The following is a 23,516-nucleotide window of genomic DNA, read 5'->3' as shown; positions in this document are numbered from 1 at the left end:
TATTGATATTGTTAGTTATGACATTTTGCAATTTAAACAAAATTGTGCATTGGTTTTCTATTATTACTGTATTAATAATATTGGTTATTCTAATAATATCAGTGCATTTTACTTCTAATATTGCATTTCTCCTATTGCAGGGGGAGAGATATAAACATATAATCTTTTCATTTCATTATTGCTGTTTGTCATGACCAAACACTCTGTTAAATAGATTTTCTAAAAATCTATATAAATGTCACAACTTCTTGATACTGTTAGCTATGACGTTTTGAAATGTAAACAAAATTGTTCATTGGTTTTCTATTATTACTGTATTAATAATATTGGTTATTCTAATAATATCAGTGCATTATACTTTTAATATTGCGTTTCTCCTATTGCAGGGGGAGAGATATAAATATTTAATCTTTTCATTTCATTATTGCTGTTTGTCATGACCAAACACTCTGTTAAATAGATTTTCTAAAAATCTATATAAATGTCACAACTTCTTGATATTGTTAGCTATGACGTTTTGAAATGTAAACAAAATTGTGCATTGGTTTTATATTATTACTATATTAATAATATTGGTTTTTCTAATAATATCAGTGCATTTTACTTCTAATATTGGCCAATATTGTATTTCTCCTATTGCAGGGGGAGAGATATAAACATGTAATCTTTTCCTTTCATTATTGCTATTTGTTGTATATAATAACACCCACACCCAGTACATTACAGCTACCATTGCAGTTTTCCTATTGCACTGCAGTGCCATTTGACTGCTAATATTGCATTTCTCAACTATCAGCACCCTTTCTTTTTTCCAATATCCCTTTGGTCGTGGGCTGCATGACAGGGGAGTTTCTAGTTATTAATATCAGACTTTAGATGACTATGTCTAACTTATCTATCTTTGGCTCATGATTTAAACTTGCTTAAAAAGTTCCTGCTACTCCAGACAACATATAGACAGCATATGGACAACATGTAGACAACATGTAGACAACATGTAGACAACATATGGACAACATGTAGACAACATGTAGACAACATGTAGACAACATGTAGACAACATATGGACAACATATAGACAGCATATAGACAACATATAGACAACATATAGACAACATATAGACAACATATGGACAACATATAGACAACATATGGACAACATATGGACAACATATAGACAACATATAGACAACATATAGACAACATATGGACGACATATAGACAACATATAGACAATATATAGACAACATATAGACAACATATAGACAACATATAGACATCATATAGACAACATATAGACAACATATAGACAACATATAGACAACATATGGACAACATATAGACAACATATAGACAACATATAGACAACATGTAGACAACATGTAGACATCATATAGACATCATATAGACATCATATAGACAAAATATGGACAACATATAGACAACATATACATCTACATGTACTTGTGATGAAACAATTCTTTATCAACAGATTATCAACAGATGCAATGTTTCTGCTATGAATAGCATTACTGTTCTACTCAGCATTGTTCTTGCCACCAGCTCTGGTAAGTAGTGCAGTGAGATTTTACTATGATTATATCAAGTTATAAAATTTGGCCTTGCTGAAAGTACATGCAGAAAAATCTACTATTAAACTTCTTCCAAGCTTATAACAGGTTAATTTAATTATTTTTTTGCCCAATCGCAGTAGTTATGCATTCAAACAGTTTTAATGTGTATTTCAACTTTTTAGCAATATAAAGCTCAGCATGAGCTTATAATCATATTCTAAAAATATACATCTTTTCTCAAGATTAGGTTTTTTATATACTTGCTCTCAAAAAGTGTTATTCATTAGAAGCATATAGTATTAACTAAAAAGAAAACTTAAGAGGAGAAAGCGTCAGATAATATTACATTGTTGGTTGTTTTTTAAATTTACGTGGATAGAAAAATCTCTAAACTGTTCTTTTTGGATATTTTAGCTTTTTTAAACAAACAAAAAACTTGCTAGGTGAAGACCAAGACACGGATAAAGGCAGCAGAAAGAGCAAACATTCTGACTGAACTTTCCAAAAGCTAAATATGACTTAAAGGTTAAAAACAGATCTTAATGGACATAACAAATTCAAAGGTTGTTTGATAAGCAGTTATTGTAAAAAAAGTTAAGGGTAACCGAAAGTATGTGTAACAAAAAGTTAAAAGCATTATGCACATGCAGCTTCTCAGTTTGATAACAACTGCAGATCTTTACTGCTTTCAACTCGGCTAAATAAAATACCTTTACAAGTTGATGAGTTATTCATGTTTTCATACTAGAGGTTTCTGTAGACTGTGTTTAAGATGTGTCAATATTGATATAACGAGAAATCTCATTGCTAATATAATTAGGTATCAGTAGGTTTCCTTTGCACTCATGGCTGATTGCGATGATTCTGCTGTCTGCTGCAGATGAGTATGAGTCATCCCAGCCTGTTACCAGCATATACATAGTCAGCATGGTTCATTATTGCTAACCTATTGATTTTTTATCAACCGTGGCATACAGATAAAAACTTGACATGAACTTGCAGCCTGATGAAACTTGAAATAAAAGATTAATAAAAATTATTTTATGTTCTTAGTGCCCTGAAAATATTGTTTATTTTTTTTTACTATATTTGCTGAGTTGTTTATCAATGCTGATGCTAAGAGTTACAGATAGGTATTCAGTATACACATCTTTAAACAATTGAAATAGGAGGAAAACACAGACTCTACACACAACGTTAACAGTAAACTGCTAATTAGGTATGTAATGTCTATAGGTTCTAAATAATGTATTCCCAGTATTCCTATACGTGAAATCGAGCAGACAACGCACATACACAATGTTATACATCATTAAATGCAAGTAGTCATGCTAAATTTTTTTAAATGTATGCATGCTGCATAGGTCATTGATTGTGACATGTTTACAGTTGTATTACTCAACGATTTATGCTTATGTGAACAAGCTGTAAAAATAGTATTCAACAGTGTTTTATTCTATGCGCACAAAACAGACTGAAAGAGACCTAATTTAAATACAGCTGTATCTGTAATAAAACATGAAAAGTATTTCTTTAGTATAAAATATATTTATATTTTTCCTCAAAAATATTATCATATTTTTGAGGAAAAGTATTTCAAATTTAAAGTCAGGAATAAAAGGAATCCGGTAAATATTATAGAAAAAATAAAAATTTCTGGTTTGCTGAGGGCTTTAAAATGAATGATATGCATTAGATAGATGAGTATTCCAAAGTGTATTACAAGTTACAAAGTGCTTACAAGTTACTGCACATTGAGTCAGAAATAAGGAAAAAGTTAATTTGTATGATCAGCTGAGAGAGGGAATTAGAAAAAGCAAGAATGGAAGCAAAAAATGCGTTGAAAAAATATGGACTAGGTAGACCTAAAAGGCGCTAGGTAGGGATGAAAAGTAAGGAGTTCCTAGGTAGGGCTAGGTAGGGATGAAGAGTAAGGAATTCCTAAGTGGGGCTAGGTAGGGATGAAGAGTAAGAAGTTCTTATGTGGGGCTAGGTAGGGATGAAGAGTAAAGAGTTCCTAGGTAGGGCTAGGTAGGGATGAAGAGTAAGGAGTTCCTAGGTAGGGTTAGGTAGGGATGAAGAGTAAGGAGTTCCTAGGTAGGGCTAGGTAGGGATAAAGAGTAAGGAGTTCCTAGGTAGGGCTAGGTAGGGATAAAGAGTAAGGAGTTCTTAGGTGTGGCTAGGTAAAGATGAAGAGTAAGGAGTTCCTAGGTAGGGCTAGGTAGGGATGAAGAGTAAGGAGTTCCTAGGTGGGGCTAGGTAGGGATGAAGAGTAAGGAGTTCCTAAGTGGGGCTAGGTGGGGATGAAGAGTAAGGAGTTCCTAGGTAGGGCTAGGTAGGGATAAAGAGTAAGGAGTTCTTAGGTAGGGCTAGGTAAGGATGAAGAGTAAGGAGTTCCTAGGTAGGGCTAGGTAGGGATAAAGAGTAAGGAGTTCTTAGGTGTGGCTAGGTAAAGATGAAGAGTAAGGAGTTCCTAGGTGGGGCTAGGTAGGGATGAAGAGTAAGGAGTTCCTAGGTAGGGCTAGGTAGGGATGAAGAGTAAGGAGTTCCTAAGTGGGGCTAGGTGGGGATGAAGAGTAAGGAGTTCCTAGGTAGGGCTAGGTAGGGATAAAGAGTAAGGAGTTCTTAGGTAGGGCTAGGTAAGGATGAAGAGTAAGGAGTTCCTAGGTAGGGCTAGGTAGGGATGAAGAGTAAGGAGTTCCTAGGTGGGGCTAGGTGGGGATGAAAAGTAAGGAGTTCCTAGGTGGGGCTAGGTAGGGATGAAGAGTAAGGAGTTCTTAGGTGGGGCTAGGTAGGGATGAAGAGTAAGGAGTTCCTAGGTAGGGCTAGGTAGGGATGAAGAGTAAGGAGTTCCTAAGTGGGGCTAGGTGGGGATGAAGAGTAAGGAGTTCCTAGGTAGGGCTAGGTAGGGATAAAGAGTAAGGAGTTCCTAGGTGGGGCTAGGTGGGGATGAAAAGTAAGGAGTTCCTAGGTGGGGCTAGGTAGGGATGAAGAGTAAGGAGTTCCTAGGTGTGGCTAGGTAAAGATGAAGAGTAAGGAGTTCCTAAGTAGGGCTAGGTGGGGATGAAAAGTAAGGAGTTCCTAGGTGGGGCTAGGTAGGGATGAAGAGTAAGGAGTTCCTAGGTGTGGCTAGGTAAAGATGAAGAGTAGGGAGTTTCTAGGTAGGGCTAGGTAGGGATGAAGTGTCAGGAGTTCCTAGGTGGGGCTAGGTGGGGATGAAGAGTAAGGAGTTCTTAGGTGGGGCTAAGTAGGGATGAAGAGTAAAGAATTCTTAGGTGGGGCTAGGTAGGGATGAAGAGTAAGGAGTTCCTAGGTAGGGCTAGGTAGGGATGAAGAGTAAGGAGTTCCTAGGTCGGGCTAGGTGGGGATGAAGAGAAAGGAGTTCCTAGGTGGGGCTAGGTAGGGATGAAGAGTAAGGAGTTCCTAGGTGGGGCTAGGTAGGGATGAAGAGTAAGGAGTTCTTAGGTAGGGCTAGGTAGGGATGAAGGTACGGATGAAGGTAGGGTTGAAAGTATACAACATTCGCTGTGACAGAAAAATTCAGAGAGTCGCACAAAGTAAAATGATTTATTTTGGTGAAAAATAATTCAAAGAATTAACTTAGGTTACAAACAGACCTAAAAGTTATCTATAAAAGGAAAGAATTAACGAACACCGGCAAATTGATTGAAAAAATATACAAACATTAATTTTTTCATTGTAAATCTTTACTATGTATAGATGCAACACATCAACCATGTTCAGTCTACAATAATTGTTAGAGAATAGAAAATGTGAATATGAGTTAACATATATCATTTAGCTTTTGCTTCTAGAATATTAGTTCTCTTGAAGCTGATGCTTCAAACTTTATTTTAAGTTTTTGTTCTATGAACAAAGGCTTGGTTGGGTAAACATTTAAAAATTTCGAAGCTTATTTTTCTTTTACTTTTTCAGAATACCTCATTAGCCACTCCGGCCTTCCAGCATACAGCGAAACCCATCCACATATCTTTGCTATTGAGATTGGCTGGGTAGAAGATGAGGGTGTTACCAATCTAACAATGAGTCTTGTTCAAAGTGAAGCGGTTGGCAGGATGATCCCTCTTTATGCAACAGACAATGATGGCCGACCTGTGCAAACCAGACTCGCTAACCTCAAGGTGATATACGTCCATAGACTATTAACTTTAACTGATACTTTTGTAAGCAGCACAAATGCTACTTTACATCCATCATTATGTTTTTATAAAAGCCTTTTGTAATTTATTCTAGCTGTGTTCAATTTTGATTATATCTATTGTAGTTGTTTTCTATGCTTTGCTTATGCATTCTATTTGCACTTCAACTTGAACAAGAATATTGCCCACATCAAGTTTTATGTTTCTACCAGCTATTACCATAAAAAATTCAATGCTTTGTTACTGAATATTGTTAAGTACACATGGAAACATAATAACAAACATAATAATATGCCAGCAGAGATAACAGCAACCATCTTCTAGTAAAATAATGTTGGTTCTATAGAACTAAACTAGTTTTACCAGTCTGAGAATGCTTTATATTCCTCACGTATTCCTTGCGTAGCATATGAATTAATACTAGTCAAGTAAACTAAAGTCATGCACCCTTACCGATTGTAGAATAAATATGATAGCAATTTTTTATAGATTGCGGTATGTAAGAGTGTGGTCATATATATCTCATTTAAAATTAGTAAATGCATTAGAATAGATTGCATTAGCACTCGACCATTTGCTGTTCAAAACGATATTAACTATGTTATATTACATAAAATATATAAACTACAATATATTAACTACGATATATTAACTACAGTATATTAACTACGATATATTAACTACAATATATTAACTACAGTATATTAACTACAATATATTAACTACGATATATTAACTACAATATATTAACTACAATATATTAACTACAATATATTAACTACAGTATATTAACTACAATATATTAACTACAATATATTAACTACAATATATTAACTACAATATATTAACTACAATATATTAACTACAGTATATTAACTACAATATATTAACTACAGTATATTAACTACAATATATTAACTACAATATATTAACTACAATATATTAACTACAATATATTAACTACAATATATTAACTACGATATATTAACTACAATATATTAACTACAGTATATTAACTACAATATATTAACTACGATATATTAACTACAATATATTAACTACAATATATTAACTACAATATATTAACTACGATATATTAACTACAATATATTAACTACAATATATTAACTACAGTATATTAACTACAATATATTAACTACAATATATTAACTACAATATATTAACTACAATATATTAACTACAATATATTAACTACAATATATTAACTACAATATATTAACTACAATATATTAACTACAATATATTAACTACGATATATTAACTACGATATATTAACTACGATATATTAACTACGATATATTAACTACGATATATTAACTACGATATATTAACTACGATATATTAACTACGATATATTAACTACGATATATTAACTACAATATATTAACTACAATATATTAACTACAATATATTAACTACAATATATTAACTACAGTATATTAACTACAATATATTAACTACAATATATTAACTACAATATATTAACTACAATATATTAACTACAGTATATTAACTACGATATATTAACTACAATATATTAACTACAGTATATTAACTACAGTATATTAACTACAATATATTAACTACAATATATTAACTACAATATATTAACTACAATATATTAACTACAGTATATTAACTACGATATATTAACTACAATATATTAACTACAATATATTAACTACAATATATTAACTACAGTATATTAACTACAGTATATTAACTACAATATATAAACTACAATATATTAACTACAGTATATTAACTACAATATATTAACTACAATATATTAACTACAATATATTAACTACGATATATTAACTACGATATATTAACTACAATATATAAACTACAATAGACTAACTACAATATATTCCCACGACCAAACAAGAGTGAAACGATTGATTGGGAGAATTATGATAAATGCACATGTGCACACAACTCCCGAAAAATTTTCCGTTAACGGCCGTCACCAAACCCTTGCAATGAAATCCTATTAACAAATTTAACTATTTTTCAGTAAAGTCGTTTAAGTATAATAATGATACAAAACGCATATAAACCTATTTAAATATGTTAACAAGCCTTTAAAAGGTTACCGCAAATTCCTAAAACTAACCCATCTGATCGGATTATACATAAATAAACAGATTTATTAGAACGAAAATCGTCACAAAACGCTTGAAAAGCTTGGTTTAATAAAAGTTAAGACCGGAAATTGAAACGCCGAGGAACAGAGAATAGAACGATAAAGTCTTGTGCATTTCACGAAAAAAAACGTGCACTTTTCACCAGTCTATAGCATTGTTCCCAAGGTTTCGACAATTAACATAGGAGTACAGAAATTGTTTCATTCTTGTCGATTTCAAATTTTTCATTTTCAATCTCATTTGCTGACACATTTAAGCACTTTCATATTCTAACTGATGTCCAACGAAGTATAAGTAAATGAAATGACAATGATATTTTTTAACAGTTCTTATGAGATTATTACAATAATTAATTATAAGTTTGGATGACTACAGAACAATGACTACGTAGTACGGATTTTCTAAAAATCTAACACAGTGTAATTAGCCTGAAGGAAAAGACGATGATATTTTTTTTTAACGGTTCTAATGAGATTATTACAATAATTAATTATAGGTTTGGATGACTACAGAACAATGGCTACGTAGTACAGATTTTCTAAAAATCTATATCAGTGCATTTTATTTCTAATATTGGCCGATATTGCATTTCTCTTTTTGCAGGAGGAGAGATATAAACATATAATATTGTCCTTTCATTATTGCTATTTGTTGTATATAATAACACCCACACCCAGTACATTACAGCTACCATTGCAGTTATCCTATTTGACTGCTAATATTGCATTTTTCAACCATCAGTACCCTTTCTTTTTTCCAATATTACTTTGGTCGTGGGCTGTATGACAGTGGAATTTCTAATAACTACAATATATTAACTACAATATATTGAATACAATATATTAGCTACAATATATTAGCTAAATGCTAAAAAAATACTTATCTTATCTCACTGGTCAATATCATCGATAAATTGGTTAAATTTTCTTCTCTCTCTCCTCTTTCTCTCTCTCTTCTCTCTCCTCGGTACAGCCTGTCATAGCATTTTATTTTCTTATCATCTTGGACAAAATCAAGAAATATTACGCATGTATTGAATTTGACACAAAAATACTTTTAATTACCATTAATCTAAAATACCATTAATTCTCGCTGCAATTTGTTGCTTCCTAAATGATGAAATCAGAAACCTTTTAAAACATTTTTCATTGTAAATTTTGCTAGCCAATGTTTAACCACTCCAAAATAAATGGTTTAACATGTTTCTGATATTGTTATTTTTAATGCCTAATCAAGGTAGTATCAAGCATTATATAAATATGGAAGTAATCTAGAATAAATTCAAACAAACTTGATGGTATACTATTACAATTACTATTAGTTCATCTACTACTAAATCAAAAGAGATATTGATAGCTAGATAAGCAAAAAGCTAAACCATATTTGCTTGAATAAAGAGGCAGTGGTCCAAATAGTGAATCTTTTTAATCACATACATGTATGGTATATGAATGAATCGAATACGTATGAATGGTATGCAGTAATAAAGTGTAGACTAGGATCTCTGATAAAAAAGTGAGAACAAATATTTCTGATAGCTGAGTTGAACATGATTCAGAGAGCTAAGTCTATTCATCATCTGCTCAGCTCGGCGCAACTAGATGTGTCTATAAACAAATCTATCTCTCGTTCAACTAGATGCATTAGTAACTATTTTATACTATTGATCTAGGTTTCTGTAGTCCTGTATCTAAAAGAATATGTAACCTAATGATTGCTAATTATAGTTGTACTAAATGTGAGGTCCATAGTCAAATGATAAGTATAATACTGAATGTACTTTAGAATAGATAAACAACCTCAAATGGTGGGCTTTCAGATCATCGAAACCAGAAACCAGCTATGTGAAGATTTAGTTTTTATCAGAATTTTACAATTGTATACCGACTTATTGGTCAAGTTAGGTTATTAGTCCTGATGTATTATATAAATATTACTCATCAATAGGTTGATTGTTTTACCAATATACTATGACTAATAACGCAGCTGTAACTAGCTGTTAGTATTAGTCACATCCTTGCTACACGTGTGATGACATTTAATATAGACACGTATGTATGCATCGAGTCTGAGTTTAGCCATGATTCAGTAGATCAACTTACAGTATATCAGTATATTTGCTTTTGTCATCACACTCTAATTGTATATATCATTGCTTCATTTTTTGTGGTATTTTCAGCACACCGCTTATTACCACGACCTCTCAATTCAGGCATCTATCTCGCTGACATCATTTAGCGGAGAGCGTTACATTATGGTGAGTCATAACTTAGTTAAAACAAATCCTGATTTGTTTGTAACTAATTTAAATCATTAATTTTTAAGTCTCAGAAGAAAAAGATGTGCACAGACTTTGGAACAATGACATCCATAGTTGTGCATATTGTTTGTAGGTGATAAATATACTGTCTCCTCAGCATCATGTACTCATATGTTGGCAAGTAGTTTAGATAAAATAATGAGTCAAATTCTAACGACCTATCTTTAAATCAGTTGAAACGTTTATAGCAATGTATCTGAGGCTGTATTTGAAGTTTTGCTCATGAGCAAATAAAAAACGGAATGTTTCAAAATAGATGGATAGCACTGCAACTCGAACACAATAGCCGTTGTCATCACGATGAAGAAAAGCAGGATGTGTGCCTATTGGCATCATTTTTAGAAAATTCTTTTTCTCCTGAGTGTTTCAACTGCAATCAAATTTTTCAATGTTATTCTTGAAACATTCTGACTGTCAGCAAACAGCCTGACTAAAACAACAGACCAAATTTTAAATGATGAATATGTTTATACCTTTGGACATAATGGTTTAACAATTGACGTGATTGTCCTTTAAAATCTCTGACCTATTAGTTTTGTGTCTAGCGATTTGCTGGCATCTGACCTATTTCCTTGTATGATCGAGCAGGTGCTCCAGTTTTGAATAGTCATCCTTCAAAATTAATGACTGACCAGTTTATCTATGTAATCTGCGACAACATCGACAATTGCAGACAACAGAAATAAATCACTTCTCGTCTTTCCTTTACTTTAAACTTTACGTAAAATGGCAGACATGCTATTCACCTTTTTAATAACCAAGTCAGAAAAATATGCATCTTGAACAAGGGAAAATTTTAAAATTATCCTCATATTCAATCATATTTTATGACATATTTAAATGTAATCTGTAATCAACTTAACAAATGACGTTAAATGATCCATACACTGCAATACCAATAATTAACTCATTTTATTCTTTGCAGGCAGGAAGTTTCTTACGAGGCGAAAATATGTACAATATAATGCCATATAATCCTAAAACACACAAGCGTAGCTTAGGTGCAGCCACAGGAGATCATGTAATAGAGAGACAAAAAACTGATAGTCCACCCAAGCCTACAGACTACATGTGTATGTACTATTAGCAAGCATCCATTTATTCTCTTTCATGACAGCTATTTAGGTTTTTAAAGTGTTTCCTAATCTAAATACATCGAATATTTTTTTCAGACTTCCTAATTTGGTAGAACAATGCCAAGTGCCTATAACCATGCCAAAATTAAGCAAAATTCTAATATTACTTTTTTCATTGTTTAGAGCAAAGATATTTTGTCAGAATTCCACAATGTAATAATAAAATTTCTTCATTAATTTATACTAAATTTATAAAGTTTTGTATGTTAAATATTTAAGTAGAGTATGTGTACCATGTAGTTTAAAACACTGAATAGACACAAATATTACACGCATTCTAAAAATCGGCACAGTTCACCTAGGACAAACCAAGGCCAATATTGTACCAAAAGATATTAAATAGCTCAGAATTGTTGCACACTTTGTAGTTCCTAATGAGAACACACCTGAATATTTACGACTCATGCGTTCCTGGGCTAAAGTCAAAAGAGTTATTCCTAGCAAAGATAAAGAAAAACTTCGGAGAAGGAGAAGCTTACAAGAAAATTCAATTTATACCGTTCAACTATATATGCTTGTGGATGTATACGCATACAATATGTAAGCGAGCCTTATACTCCAATGTATACAAATGCGTAAACAAATTTATGTGATCAAGAATCTATTAAGTTTAACATGACTTTGAAAATGCTTTTTACAACATTTAAAGTGAAGAAAAATTCTTCATTTAATTATCAAAAAACCCTCAAACTAATAACTTGAGCAAATTTTTATATCTGTTTTGTATAGAACAGATTTCTTTACCTTTCAAGGCTTATGACTCATGGCTTTTAATAATGTTTTTTAAATCTCAATTGACATACTGGTTTAAGTTAAGCACAACTACATTAGCTAAAATGTATTTATCTTTTTGTTCACAAAGTTTTACATTAAAGATTATGCTGTGGTTCACTCTAATATGCACGGTGATACAAGCAAAAACATAGATTCTTGTAATTAATTAGGTTTATGAATTCTATACAAACAAGAGAAGCATGATATTATCCTAATAAGGACAAGACTTTGTATAGCAATTTGTCAAACTTGAAATGTTGATGCCTTTTTTAGAAAAACCTAATATGCTTGTCAGATTTTCTTAGTTCAACTTTTAATTTTTTTTCGATCACAGAGTGTAAGTGTTTTTTTGTAGAACTACACTAGCTACTGAAAGATTGCTGATGCTATTAGCAACTGGAAACAAACAATACTCTACATCCATATTAATGAATCCCACCCAGGCAGTGTGCTTGTTTGCGCGCCTGAATGTGTGCGTGTTTGTGTGTCTACGCATCTGCACATCTGTCTGTACATCTGGGTGTGTCTGAGTACATGTCTCTGTGCGCCTCTGTGTGCTTCTGTGTGTCAGTGTGTGTGTGTGCGTGCGTGTGTGCGTGTGTGCGTGTGTGTGTGTGTGCGTGTGTGCATGTGTGCGTGTGTGCGTGTGTGCGTGTGTGCATGTGTGCGTGTGTGCGTGTGTTTATCTGTTTATCTATGTGTTTATGTATTTATGTGCTTATGTGTTTGCGTGTTTGTGTGTTTGCGTGTGTGTGTGTTTGGGTATGAGTGCTTGTATGTGGCTGAGTGTGTCTATGTGTTTATGTGTTTATAAGTGTTTGTGTGTGTCTATGTGATTATGTGTGTTTTTATGTGGCTGTGTTAGTCTGCATAAAGACTATGCCTTTCCACATTTTCTGTCCAATTTTAGCAAAACTTCACAAATATGCTCTGCGCCTTTTGCCTGGTCACCAAAATTATGGTTTCAAAGTTATTTTTGGTTCTTGGGAACCAGTCTCTTCAACAACCACTTGCCAGCTATTTTACTGAGAATGACAAAAAGATTCTGACTCATGCCAGACTACTCCTAGTTTATAGTAATTTTAACAATAACAACAATAGTAACAGTTTATAAAATATCTGTCAGTCTAACAAGGATGAGTTTATAGCCAGAGTTGAGAGAAACATTCAGAAGAGTAACTAACTAGCTGTTTGTTTCCTTGACAGTAATCAGTAGGACGTGAAGATTGCTAAAGAATTTCTATTGGCTATCAGAATGTTAAGCAAGTATATGGTAATTTAGGTGAGAACCTCTAAAAATAGAAATAACTTATTGAGCAGTTAAACTGTTTACTCATTGCTGCAGTATGTGGCCAATATTCATATTTTACTATAGCTATGAGCAAAGAGAGAACCCTGTGTCAGATATTCGAGTCTGTATAAATATTTAAGGTGTGGTAGCAGAAATGCATAGAGTAATAACTTAATTCCAAGTAAACATTTGATGACTTACGACCATAAATCACTCAGAAGCTTGTCTCCCATAACTGGCGCAGCACTAGCTTTGTAAATCAACTACATTATCTTTCCTCTTTACCGCCTATTTTTATATATGTTATATAAAGTACTCAGTTTATATCTCAAACCTGCCTGACCGTACATTCATTTCCATATTTCAAGAAAAAACTGCTACGCCTTTCTACCAGAGCAGAGTTATGCAAAAACAGCCTTTTCTTCCAATACCCATTATTTCATTTTAATCTACTTGATTATTTTTGTCTCATGGTCAACTTTTCTTTGAACAGCTTTTACTGATAGTAACAAAGTTCATATTTATCTATTACATAAAAATTTATAATATATATAAATATAATTTCTTCTGTATATTTTATTATTCGGTTATTACATTTTTAACCACCAATAATGGTGCAACAAGAATGTGTCAAAATACCAAAAAATATTGAGTGTACATTTTGCTTGCTTTTACAATAATTGATGAATTGTAGTTAAACATTAAAATAATTCATCAAGCCGTTTGTATATTTTTGAAATTTAGATAACACAAGAAATATTCAAACTATTTTAACTTTAATTCTGCCTCCGCTTTGTCTTTGAGGATTTTGAAAAAAATTGTGCTGCCATGAAGCATAAAATAAAAAACTGTATAATTTATTAAAAAGAAAAACGCGTTAAACATTTCAAGTTTTTTTGATAACAACAATATTACTATGTAGCTGAAAAAATGTCAACTTTTGGTAGTTGACTGTAAAAAAGTTGTTTTTTTAGGTTGGTTGACCAAGCATCATTTGTTGATTGGCCAAATGATGAGGATGATTTCATAGCCTTCTACATGGGTCATCAGGCTAATGAGGTAAGTTACTGAGGTAACACCTCAATTCTTAAATAATTGAAGTATTCTAAAAACATACAAAAACAAACATTCAAGATAATTTTTAGTAAGTTTTTACAGTAGCTTGATGCGAATGACCGCATCTGTCTAAATTCTTTTTCATTAGCAACAGTATTATGGTGTTGTGTAGATACAAGCATACTCAATGAGCTGATACAACCCGTATTAATATATTTACTCAGCTGATACAACCCATATCAATATACTCACTCAGCTGATACAACCCGTATCAATATACTCACTCAGCTAATACATCCCATATCAATATACTCACTCAGCTAATACAACCCATATCAAAATACTCACTCAGCTGATATGACCCATATCAATATACTCACTCAGCTGATACAACCCATATCAATATACCCCCTCAGCTAATACAACCCATATCAATGTACTCACTCAGCTAATACAACCCATATCAATATACTCACTCAGCTAATACAGCCCGTATCAATATACTCACTCAGCCAAGTGTTTTTATTCCTATTTACACGTCAGCTTGAGTTATAAGTAAATAGAATATTCTGTCTAAACTAGATCCTTCTTTCATGCAATAATTTACAAAAGAAAACATCCTGACTGTAGGCCAAACTTTTTTTGTAGTTTGAAAATGCATCGGTAAGAAACAAAAAGTTGACTACAAATAGTAAAGTTATGGCATACAATTCAGTCAAGTTTGGTCTCAGCAAGTGTAATTTTCTTTTTGTTTATATATATATTTTTATGGCACTATATGTAAAACATTTTTTTATAAAAATGAATACAGACAGCCCAATAAAAGTACATGTATAAAACCAAAATTGTTTCCTGAACTCGATTAAACCAAAGGAGACAATATAATTGTCCGCATAAAATAATAATTTGGTTTTGCCCCAGATAAAGTAATTGAGCCTTTCAAAAAGTATTTTTTAACAGAGGCATCCTAACACGTGGCCGCATTGGTAAAATAATCAGCGTGCGCTAAAGCTATAGCCGGAATGACACACATATTCTCATACTTTGAGAAATATATATATTGATGAACAATAAACTCATCTTTCAAAAGAAATAATGCGGTTTATTGAAAGGTTACATGCTCAACATGCAACAAAAAGCATCAACTACACTGAATTAGTAAAGTGTTTTTCTTGCTTAAAGAAGAGTCTATAATCTAGGCTTCAATATGCCTCGTATTATCAGCAGACATAAGACTTAGAGAAGAGTCTATAATCTATGCTTCAATGTGCCTCCTATTATCAGCAGACATAAGACTTAGAGATGAGTCTATAATCTATGCTTCAATGTGCCTCCTATCATCAGCAGACATAAGACTTAGAGATGAGTCTATAATCTATGCTTCAACGTGCCTCCTATTATCAACAGACATAAGACTTAGAGAAGAGTCTATAATCTATGCTTCAACGTGTTACCTATTATCAGCAGACATAAGATTTAGACTGAAGGAACAGATGCTGCTTGTTTAAGGTCTTAACATATCAGCTAAATCAAAGCTTTGGAAACACATATATTTCAATTGTTTGTGCTGACCATAGCTTGCAGTGTGGATAGCATTTGGTTTGGTTCAATAGAAAATTTGAATAAATCAATCATAAATCAATTTTGTTTTATATTCTGCTAGAATGAATGCTTATAGAAAAATTTAGCAAAGAAGAAGGTCAAAGGTTACAAGTCACCAAGAATTACGGAGTCATTAAAGCGCTGCTTGTGATGTACTACTGTTACAGTAATCTTGCAGATTGACGCAAGGTATCGAAACATTAATTCCAGTATATCATCTGTACAAGGCACTTGGACAATCACAGTCAAGCTTTCTCACCTTCAAATAGCTAAGGTAATTACTAAAATATGCTTAAATAATTTTTAAATAAGTACCAGCTTTTCAGGCATAATTTTATTTGAATAAAATACAACAGAATTACGTCCAATATTATTACTTATTTATTCTCAGCAATGCTAGCTTTCTTTCAACTTACTTCATCACAGCTCATTTGATGGGTTAGTCAGTTGTGGCCATTTTGAATGTGCTCAACATGAGTAATAAATATGTCATGATTTTCAAGATTTACCCTCTTATGTTGCAGTTTTTTTGAAAAAAAACTTCATTTTGAAGTAATCTTTCAAGGGAAAGTTAAATTGCAATATTGGTTCATTTTTGTGCATATTTAGTAACTTGCTTTACATATATATGTAAATGTTTGTTTTTTTTGAGTACCTCCTAAATCAAATTTTAATATTTTCCTACATTTTAATTGAAAGCATAAAACTTGCTGTATCAGACTAAGAATAGATTTTAGTACAAGTTACTGGTATATCTTATTGTATAAATTACTTACGTGTATATGAGTATTTCCGCTCCTTTTTAAAGGAGAGATCTTCTAAATATAAAACAATTATATTATGAAAGGTTGTACATTTATCTGGCCCACATTCTCTGGGGTGGCTGGGTGGCTGAGCCGCCCCAAATTTTTAGTATTTTTTGGCGGTTAAGTACTAAGAATTGCAGTCTAAGCTCATTCACTTGGAATTTCCAAGAACTAATTTACTAGCGCTAAAGCGTAACTAGCGCTAGCTGCGCTCTAGCGCTAGTTGCGCTCTAGCGGTAGAGCGCAGTGGAGAGGCTCACTAATCTAGTATCGGTTTCGTCTGCCACTAATGCAGTAAGTGAGAGAGAGATTCTTTTCTGCATTGAAGCAAATCAAGACGTCGATGAAGAGCACTATGAGGCAGGCTCATCTAAATAATCTGCTAATATTACCCATATATAAAGATGTTGAAATAGATACAGAATCAGCGGTGAAAGATTTCTACCATGAACTCATTTACAGACCAAGTGCTATTGCAATAAAGAAGTAATAGCTCTTGTTCTCTCAATGTCCCTTACAGAAATCTGTAGTGTCATGAGTTTTATATCATTCGTTGAATAAAGAAAAAGTTTTGCCTACCATGAACCCTAAACAATATGCTTATGTAGATTTTGATGCTTACAATTGATTGCATTTATGCATACTTTAAGGGTTGTTGATGCTTAAAAGGTCTAGAGCTTCAGGGTTCTGCCCCGAACCCCGTTGAGGGACTTACACCGCCCCCAAACCCCCAGGTGTTCATAACTAGTCGCCTAACATTTGCAGCCCCAACTTGCAACCAGGGAATACAGGCCTGATATTTATTACGTATTAATGAGTTTGTTATTAAGAGTTTCATGAATTGCTATTAATGTGAACAAATTCTTTCGGTTATCTGGAATTTACGTTATAGGAGGCGTACATTATAGGAGTCATATGTTATAGAAGCGTTTAATGTATACATGAAATATATTTCAACGATTGTTGCACTCAAATCTTAGTTTAGCTAGCACTTCTCTAGCTAGAGTGAAGTGAACCACACATTGTTCATTTCTATTATACAGAGCACCATACAAATGCCGTACTCGGCCCATTCACCTGAGCAACAAAACGGTCGTCTGTCTGCATCTCGCAGCCTTCAAATTCTCAATGAATGGGTCAATGACAACCCTGCCATTTTGTCTAAAGCTGATCACGTGATGCTTGTAACAAGGTATTAGTGCGTGAAATACCAACTTCTTTAACTTGTTTCCGAAAACCATTAATTCGGTTAATAAAAGATTACATTTTAATTTGATTGTTAGTAAATTACAAGTTGAATTGGTGTTTTACGTTAGGTGTTTATGCAAAGGTATGCATCATTCTATTTTCAGCGCTCATAATTGTTAAAATATTTTCTGTTTTAATTTTAGTTTGGACATACACTTTGATGACAGCCTAGAAACTACAGGAATTGCTTGGGTTGGAGGCATCTGTGGGAAATATCGTACGTCAATAGTTGAATTGAACAACACTGCAACTTATGCGCATGAGCTTGGCCACAAGTAGGAGATTATAATCTAAAATGTTTTTATGATTTTGTTTAAAAAGAAACTTACTATGATCATCTTGATTGTTCTTGTTTGAAGTATCTTATCATGCTCAGCATTTCTGTCTTGAAGTCGCAAAACAAACGTGAAATGCAGCATTTTTGTAAATGAAGCAGTGATTGTAAATGTGGTGAATGTGAAAAGTTGAATGTTATTGCTAAAAAAACAAAAGAATTAAAAAAAACTTTAAAAGGTTCAATAAAGATAAAAATCAAGTAGATAAAATTAGTTCTTTAGTAGTTAATAAATTTGCAAAAACTGCTTTAACAACAAAGTGATGCATAGTGATTGGTAATATGCTAAGACTTAGTAATTAGTGTGGAATTGTTAAGGAAACAATGTATTTTATAGCTTAGGTGCTGCCCATGATGGAAATGACAACTCATGTTCTGGTAATGATGATTTTGTAATGGCTGCCACAGGGGAAATTACCAACATTAATACCAGAGGCAACCCATGGTACTTCTCAGACTGTTCTGTCGAGTATTTTGATGCCTACTTAAATGAGCTTGGGTAAGTTGGCATAAATTCAACAGCACCTTAGTTTCTTGGTCTTTGTCCTTCAGCAGTGCAGCAAATGTTACGACTTGTACTTTGGCAGCAAGACAGTTTATAAAAATGGCAACTTTGAAAAGCCGAGTTTAAAACAGACTTGAGACTTTGTAAACCGGCTTAGGTTTACTTCTACTCTACATGTTTCTAAAAGTAAAATTGAGTACTTTGAGTAAATTTGGATGAATCTCAGCACTGTCACAGTGGTATTCAAACCAGATTATGCAACTGAAACTCAAGAATAGTGTTCTAACACAACAGCATTTTATCAACTCACTTACAAAAACAGTTTAAAATACCACTAAATGTTTCAGGTGGCTTTATTAAAATTTTCAAACTTTTAAATCTTGATGAAACAGGGCAATGTTTTTACACCAAGTATAATAATACCTGCATAGATTTAGTAAATCAAGTAAATATAACACATATACATGTATATATGAACTTATTCGCAATTTCATATTAAGCAGAAAAGTTTTTAAATTATGCCATACAAGACTCATTAAACAAAAGAAATAGAAAGTTGTTTTGTTTTCTGTCAGCAGTACACTAACCTAAAAATACTATTTTCTTCCACAAAAAAGTTTATGAACAATACCAAAGTTCTGCTGATATAAAGTTTAAAAGTTAGTTGTTTGACAAAGTTTGAAAATCTTTACAGTTGTTTTTATTTTCTCTCTTAATTTGTTTCAACCACACAAAACACTTTTCTTATGATATGTAGATTAAAAGTTAAAATGGCATTGTTGTTATATGTTGAATACTTTGTACAAATCAATTTTCTGTCCAAAGACTTTTTTATTACCCCGGCAACGCCGGGTAGTACAGCTAGTATAATATTACGTATAACTTTGATCTGTTTCTGTTCTCACACAATCAAACTAAGTCTTAATTTTAATTTCCTTATGACTAAGTTTACATGTACACGTAAGTCTACATGGACACGTAAGTCTACATGTACACGTAAGTGATTCTGAGAAAAATTCACTGGTTATTAATTCATTAATTTAACCTTTACACATACATTGTAATTTAGGTCTTGCCATTTAGTTTTTTTGCATTGTCTAGTACATTGTTGTATTTACTTTGATGCTATATGCACTTACAGTAAGTTATGCACTTACTGTATCTATCATTGCTATACAAACTAGAATGCAGGATTGAAAAACATTAGTTCCATTATACGATATTTTCAACATACAAAGTGAACGGATTATGATGGGAGAAGTGATGACAAACTCAAATATTGACTTAAAAATTTTAATAGCTTGTTCTTTCTAAATTCATCTTAAATACTATTGCTTCTTTATTAATTTCAGATCAGAGCCAAACTGCTTAGAAGACAATGAAGAGCTTGTAGATCTTTCCGCAATTAACAGCGCTAGCTATCTTGGTCAAATTTTTTCTGTAGATGAGCAATGTTTGTTATTATATGGGGAGGGCTACATGTTTTATGTAAGTATGAATGCTTTAAACTATATACCGAACAACCTCTATTTGAACACCACCTCTATTTGACTGTTACTATGGGAGATAGGTCAAAAAATAGAGTGCTACCTTCCAACTGAACGTCACCTCCATTTGACTACCACTTTGAAATATTTTGATATTTATTAACCTATAATAGCGAGTGATCAGTAGAAGAGTGTCCACAAAGTTGTATTAATAATGAACAGTTCACATCAAGAACGGTTAATTTTCTTGTTGCCCAATTCCAAAGCTCTTTGTTGCTTTTTTTCATTTAAATTTTGAAAGCAACACCTTAGAAATAACCAATAGCTGTCTCAGGCTAATAGTAGTTCTGTGTCTATTGCGGTCTTGCTACTTGAAAGTATATAAAATGGTTTACATTCACGATGGTAGACGAACGACTAGTTTTAGGCTGAATGTTGTGCTTAATGCGCATGCGGTTAAAAGTTCATCATTATATATATTTGTATGAAATGAAGCACAAAAATTATATTTATATTATATTATTATATTATATTATTTATTATTATATCTGCACATATTATAAGTATGGTTCATTTATTTCACGTTCGGGAACATATTTGTGTAGCATTTGATAGATTATCATTATATAACTTACAAAATTTGCAGATTTATAGCACATTATTTGATAGCATCATTGCGGTAATCTGATCTTACAATTGAGCGACGCCCGTAACTCTTCTTCTAATGCACATAAAAGGTCAGTTTTAGCTGCAAACTGTAGCAAACATATTAATGAGTGCCATGAGCTTTTATACAAAACTGTTAAATATAGATATAAAGTGAAAATATTCTTCAAATTTAGAATAAAATAATAATTGAAAGCTCCAACGAATTGCAAAGAAGGAAACAGGCTATAATATCATCGCAGGCTAATTGCAAGCAATAGATATCAACTGGTAGAGTTATTTTTTAGTTTTTCATTGCATATTTATTAAGAGATCTTTGACAAGTTGTAAAAAGTTAGCAGATTTCTTGCATCCAAAAGGTTTAACAGAAAGAAAGGGCAAAATATAGGCAACATTCGCTTCACACATAAAAGAGCTTAATTTGTCTTCCCAAATTTCTGACGAGCCATTTGAAAAATACAACACCAGCCTTTATTTAAACACTACCTCTATTTGACCGCCATCTTAAAAAAAGGTTGAAAAATAGAGTTCCATGGCGTTCAGTTAAAGGTTTTACATTAACTAATTTGAGACTTTATGTCCAAAATAATTGGACCGTGTCTTAAGCTGATCCATGCATGCTACAGTTATTGTTGTCAAAGAAGCATATTATTTTTGATAAAACTTTGTAATTATGACAAACTTTTAACTTTATGACATAAAGGAAAGTGAAAACAAATCTTTTTTGTGGATAGTTGTTTGACTTTTCAAACAGAAAGACAAAACTTTGAGCTACTAAATATTTTAAATTTTATAATAGATTTATATTCTTCTATCAATTTCTGTGTTATAGTGTATTGTTATACTGATAGCGGTTGATTGTACTTCAAAATATTTCTAAAAATTATATTATTTTTCTGGTACTTGAAAAAAATATTATTTTTTTAATCTGTTTAATGCCATTTTGCTTTATTCCATTTTAAAACAAATTGCTTGATTTTTTATTTTAATAAAAGCTTGACACAATCCTTTGAAGGTTTTGGCTTTAATTTTTATTTAAATAACAAATAGGCATTAACTCTATTTTACTTTTTTATTTAAACCAAAAATGACTTTGTTTATACATTACATACCATAGTTTGTTAAGGTGAATAAGAGAGGTAAAGATATTTGAAAAAAAGACTACAAACAGCCAGCCATTTATTTTACTTAATTGAACTCCATCAACATCTGGGGATCTTTCATAGTTACTTCAAAGTTCAGAAAGCTTGCTGTAGAACTGAACCAATTGAGAGACATATGAAAATAGATTAAAGTTCCTACTATGACCATAAAATATATGTTTGTTTAGACACCAAGGTTCAACAAGGTCTGTTTTGCTCTATGGTGCTGGAATGGACGTACAACCTTCCTTTCGAATCAACCTGCATTTAGATACACAAGTTGTGGCAATAAAACGGTAAGTAAAAAAAGACAACAAACAGCTTTGTGTTTTTTTACAAGATTGTATAGAAATATTTTACATTTATATTTCAACTATTTCTTAAAACTAAAATGCTTAATCTGCAATTGTAAAAACACAAACTTTTACAGTATTACTATTTTTTATAAAATATTTGGTATATGTCTTGGCTAACTCCATCACTAGTGTCCTACCATTAATACTGAGTTTGTGTGCTCATCATAATAACATTTTTTCATTTAGTCAATACAGCTACATTACGTTGTTGAAATCTAGAAAACTTGCAAGTTCTCTGCAATTCTCACAATTGGTACTATCTATTTTTAACAACAGATTTCTCAATGAACTTCCAGACCAACATAAAGTAAGGTAAACCAGGCCAATAGTTAGACTGGTTTTTACCCTTTGCTATGGTTGTTTTATCAGAATTCTGTCAGCCTATAAAAGCATTGAATACTAGTGCATGTTCATCTCACAGAGTGAAAAGGAAGCTCTCAGCTTTATGTTACCACTGCAGGTTTTTTTAAACAAAATATCACTTTAATCTTTGTAGACAACTTTTACCGTTGAAAACACTTTTAAACATTTCATGCTGAGCTGTCTCTACAATTTAAAATGCCTGTCTCTTCATGGTGAATGGCTACACTTGATTTCAAAGTCACAATTCTACTTTTGTTAAAAGGAAAAAGAACTGTTAGACTTACAGTTCCTCCTCTTTGATAAGGCTGATATGCTGAACAACTGAACCCTTCATCTACTCTTATTGTTACTTTTTACTTTTGGTTTCCTCATTCATCTAATCACCTACATGATTACTTTCAGAACACCATCTCTACATTGGCTTGCCTCTACCTGCCTATACTGCCTTGATACATCGATAGGCCTACTCGCACTTACAAACATGCATACTTTAAAATGCATACAATGACAAACAGAAATATAATA

At 32.3% G+C, this 23,516-nt stretch overlaps 1 protein-coding gene across 1 annotated transcript in view; it reads left to right on the top strand.

Moving 5' to 3' along the window:
* Positions 1-23,516, top strand: part of LOC137400749 (zinc metalloproteinase/disintegrin-like) — a 35,238-nt gene that overhangs the window by 5,319 nt on the left and 6,403 nt on the right. The window contains exons 2-10 of the mRNA XM_068087086.1: positions 5,511-5,716; positions 10,085-10,162; positions 11,151-11,298; positions 11,730-11,901; positions 14,401-14,485; positions 17,934-18,082; positions 18,282-18,413; positions 18,810-18,971; positions 20,330-20,465. Of these exons, the coding sequence (XP_067943187.1) occupies positions 5,511-5,716; positions 10,085-10,162; positions 11,151-11,298; positions 11,730-11,901; positions 14,401-14,485; positions 17,934-18,082; positions 18,282-18,413; positions 18,810-18,971; positions 20,330-20,465 (1,268 nt within the window). The remainder of the gene's footprint in view (positions 1-5,510; positions 5,717-10,084; positions 10,163-11,150; positions 11,299-11,729; positions 11,902-14,400; positions 14,486-17,933; positions 18,083-18,281; positions 18,414-18,809; positions 18,972-20,329; positions 20,466-23,516) is intronic.

The sequence above is a fragment of the Watersipora subatra genome, chromosome 7 (genome assembly GCF_963576615.1).
Source record: "Watersipora subatra chromosome 7, tzWatSuba1.1, whole genome shotgun sequence".
Classification (NCBI taxonomy): domain Eukaryota; kingdom Metazoa; phylum Bryozoa; class Gymnolaemata; order Cheilostomatida; family Watersiporidae; genus Watersipora; species Watersipora subatra.
The sequence above is the reverse complement of the archived record's forward strand: the minus strand, read 5'-3'. Positions and strand labels throughout refer to the sequence as shown.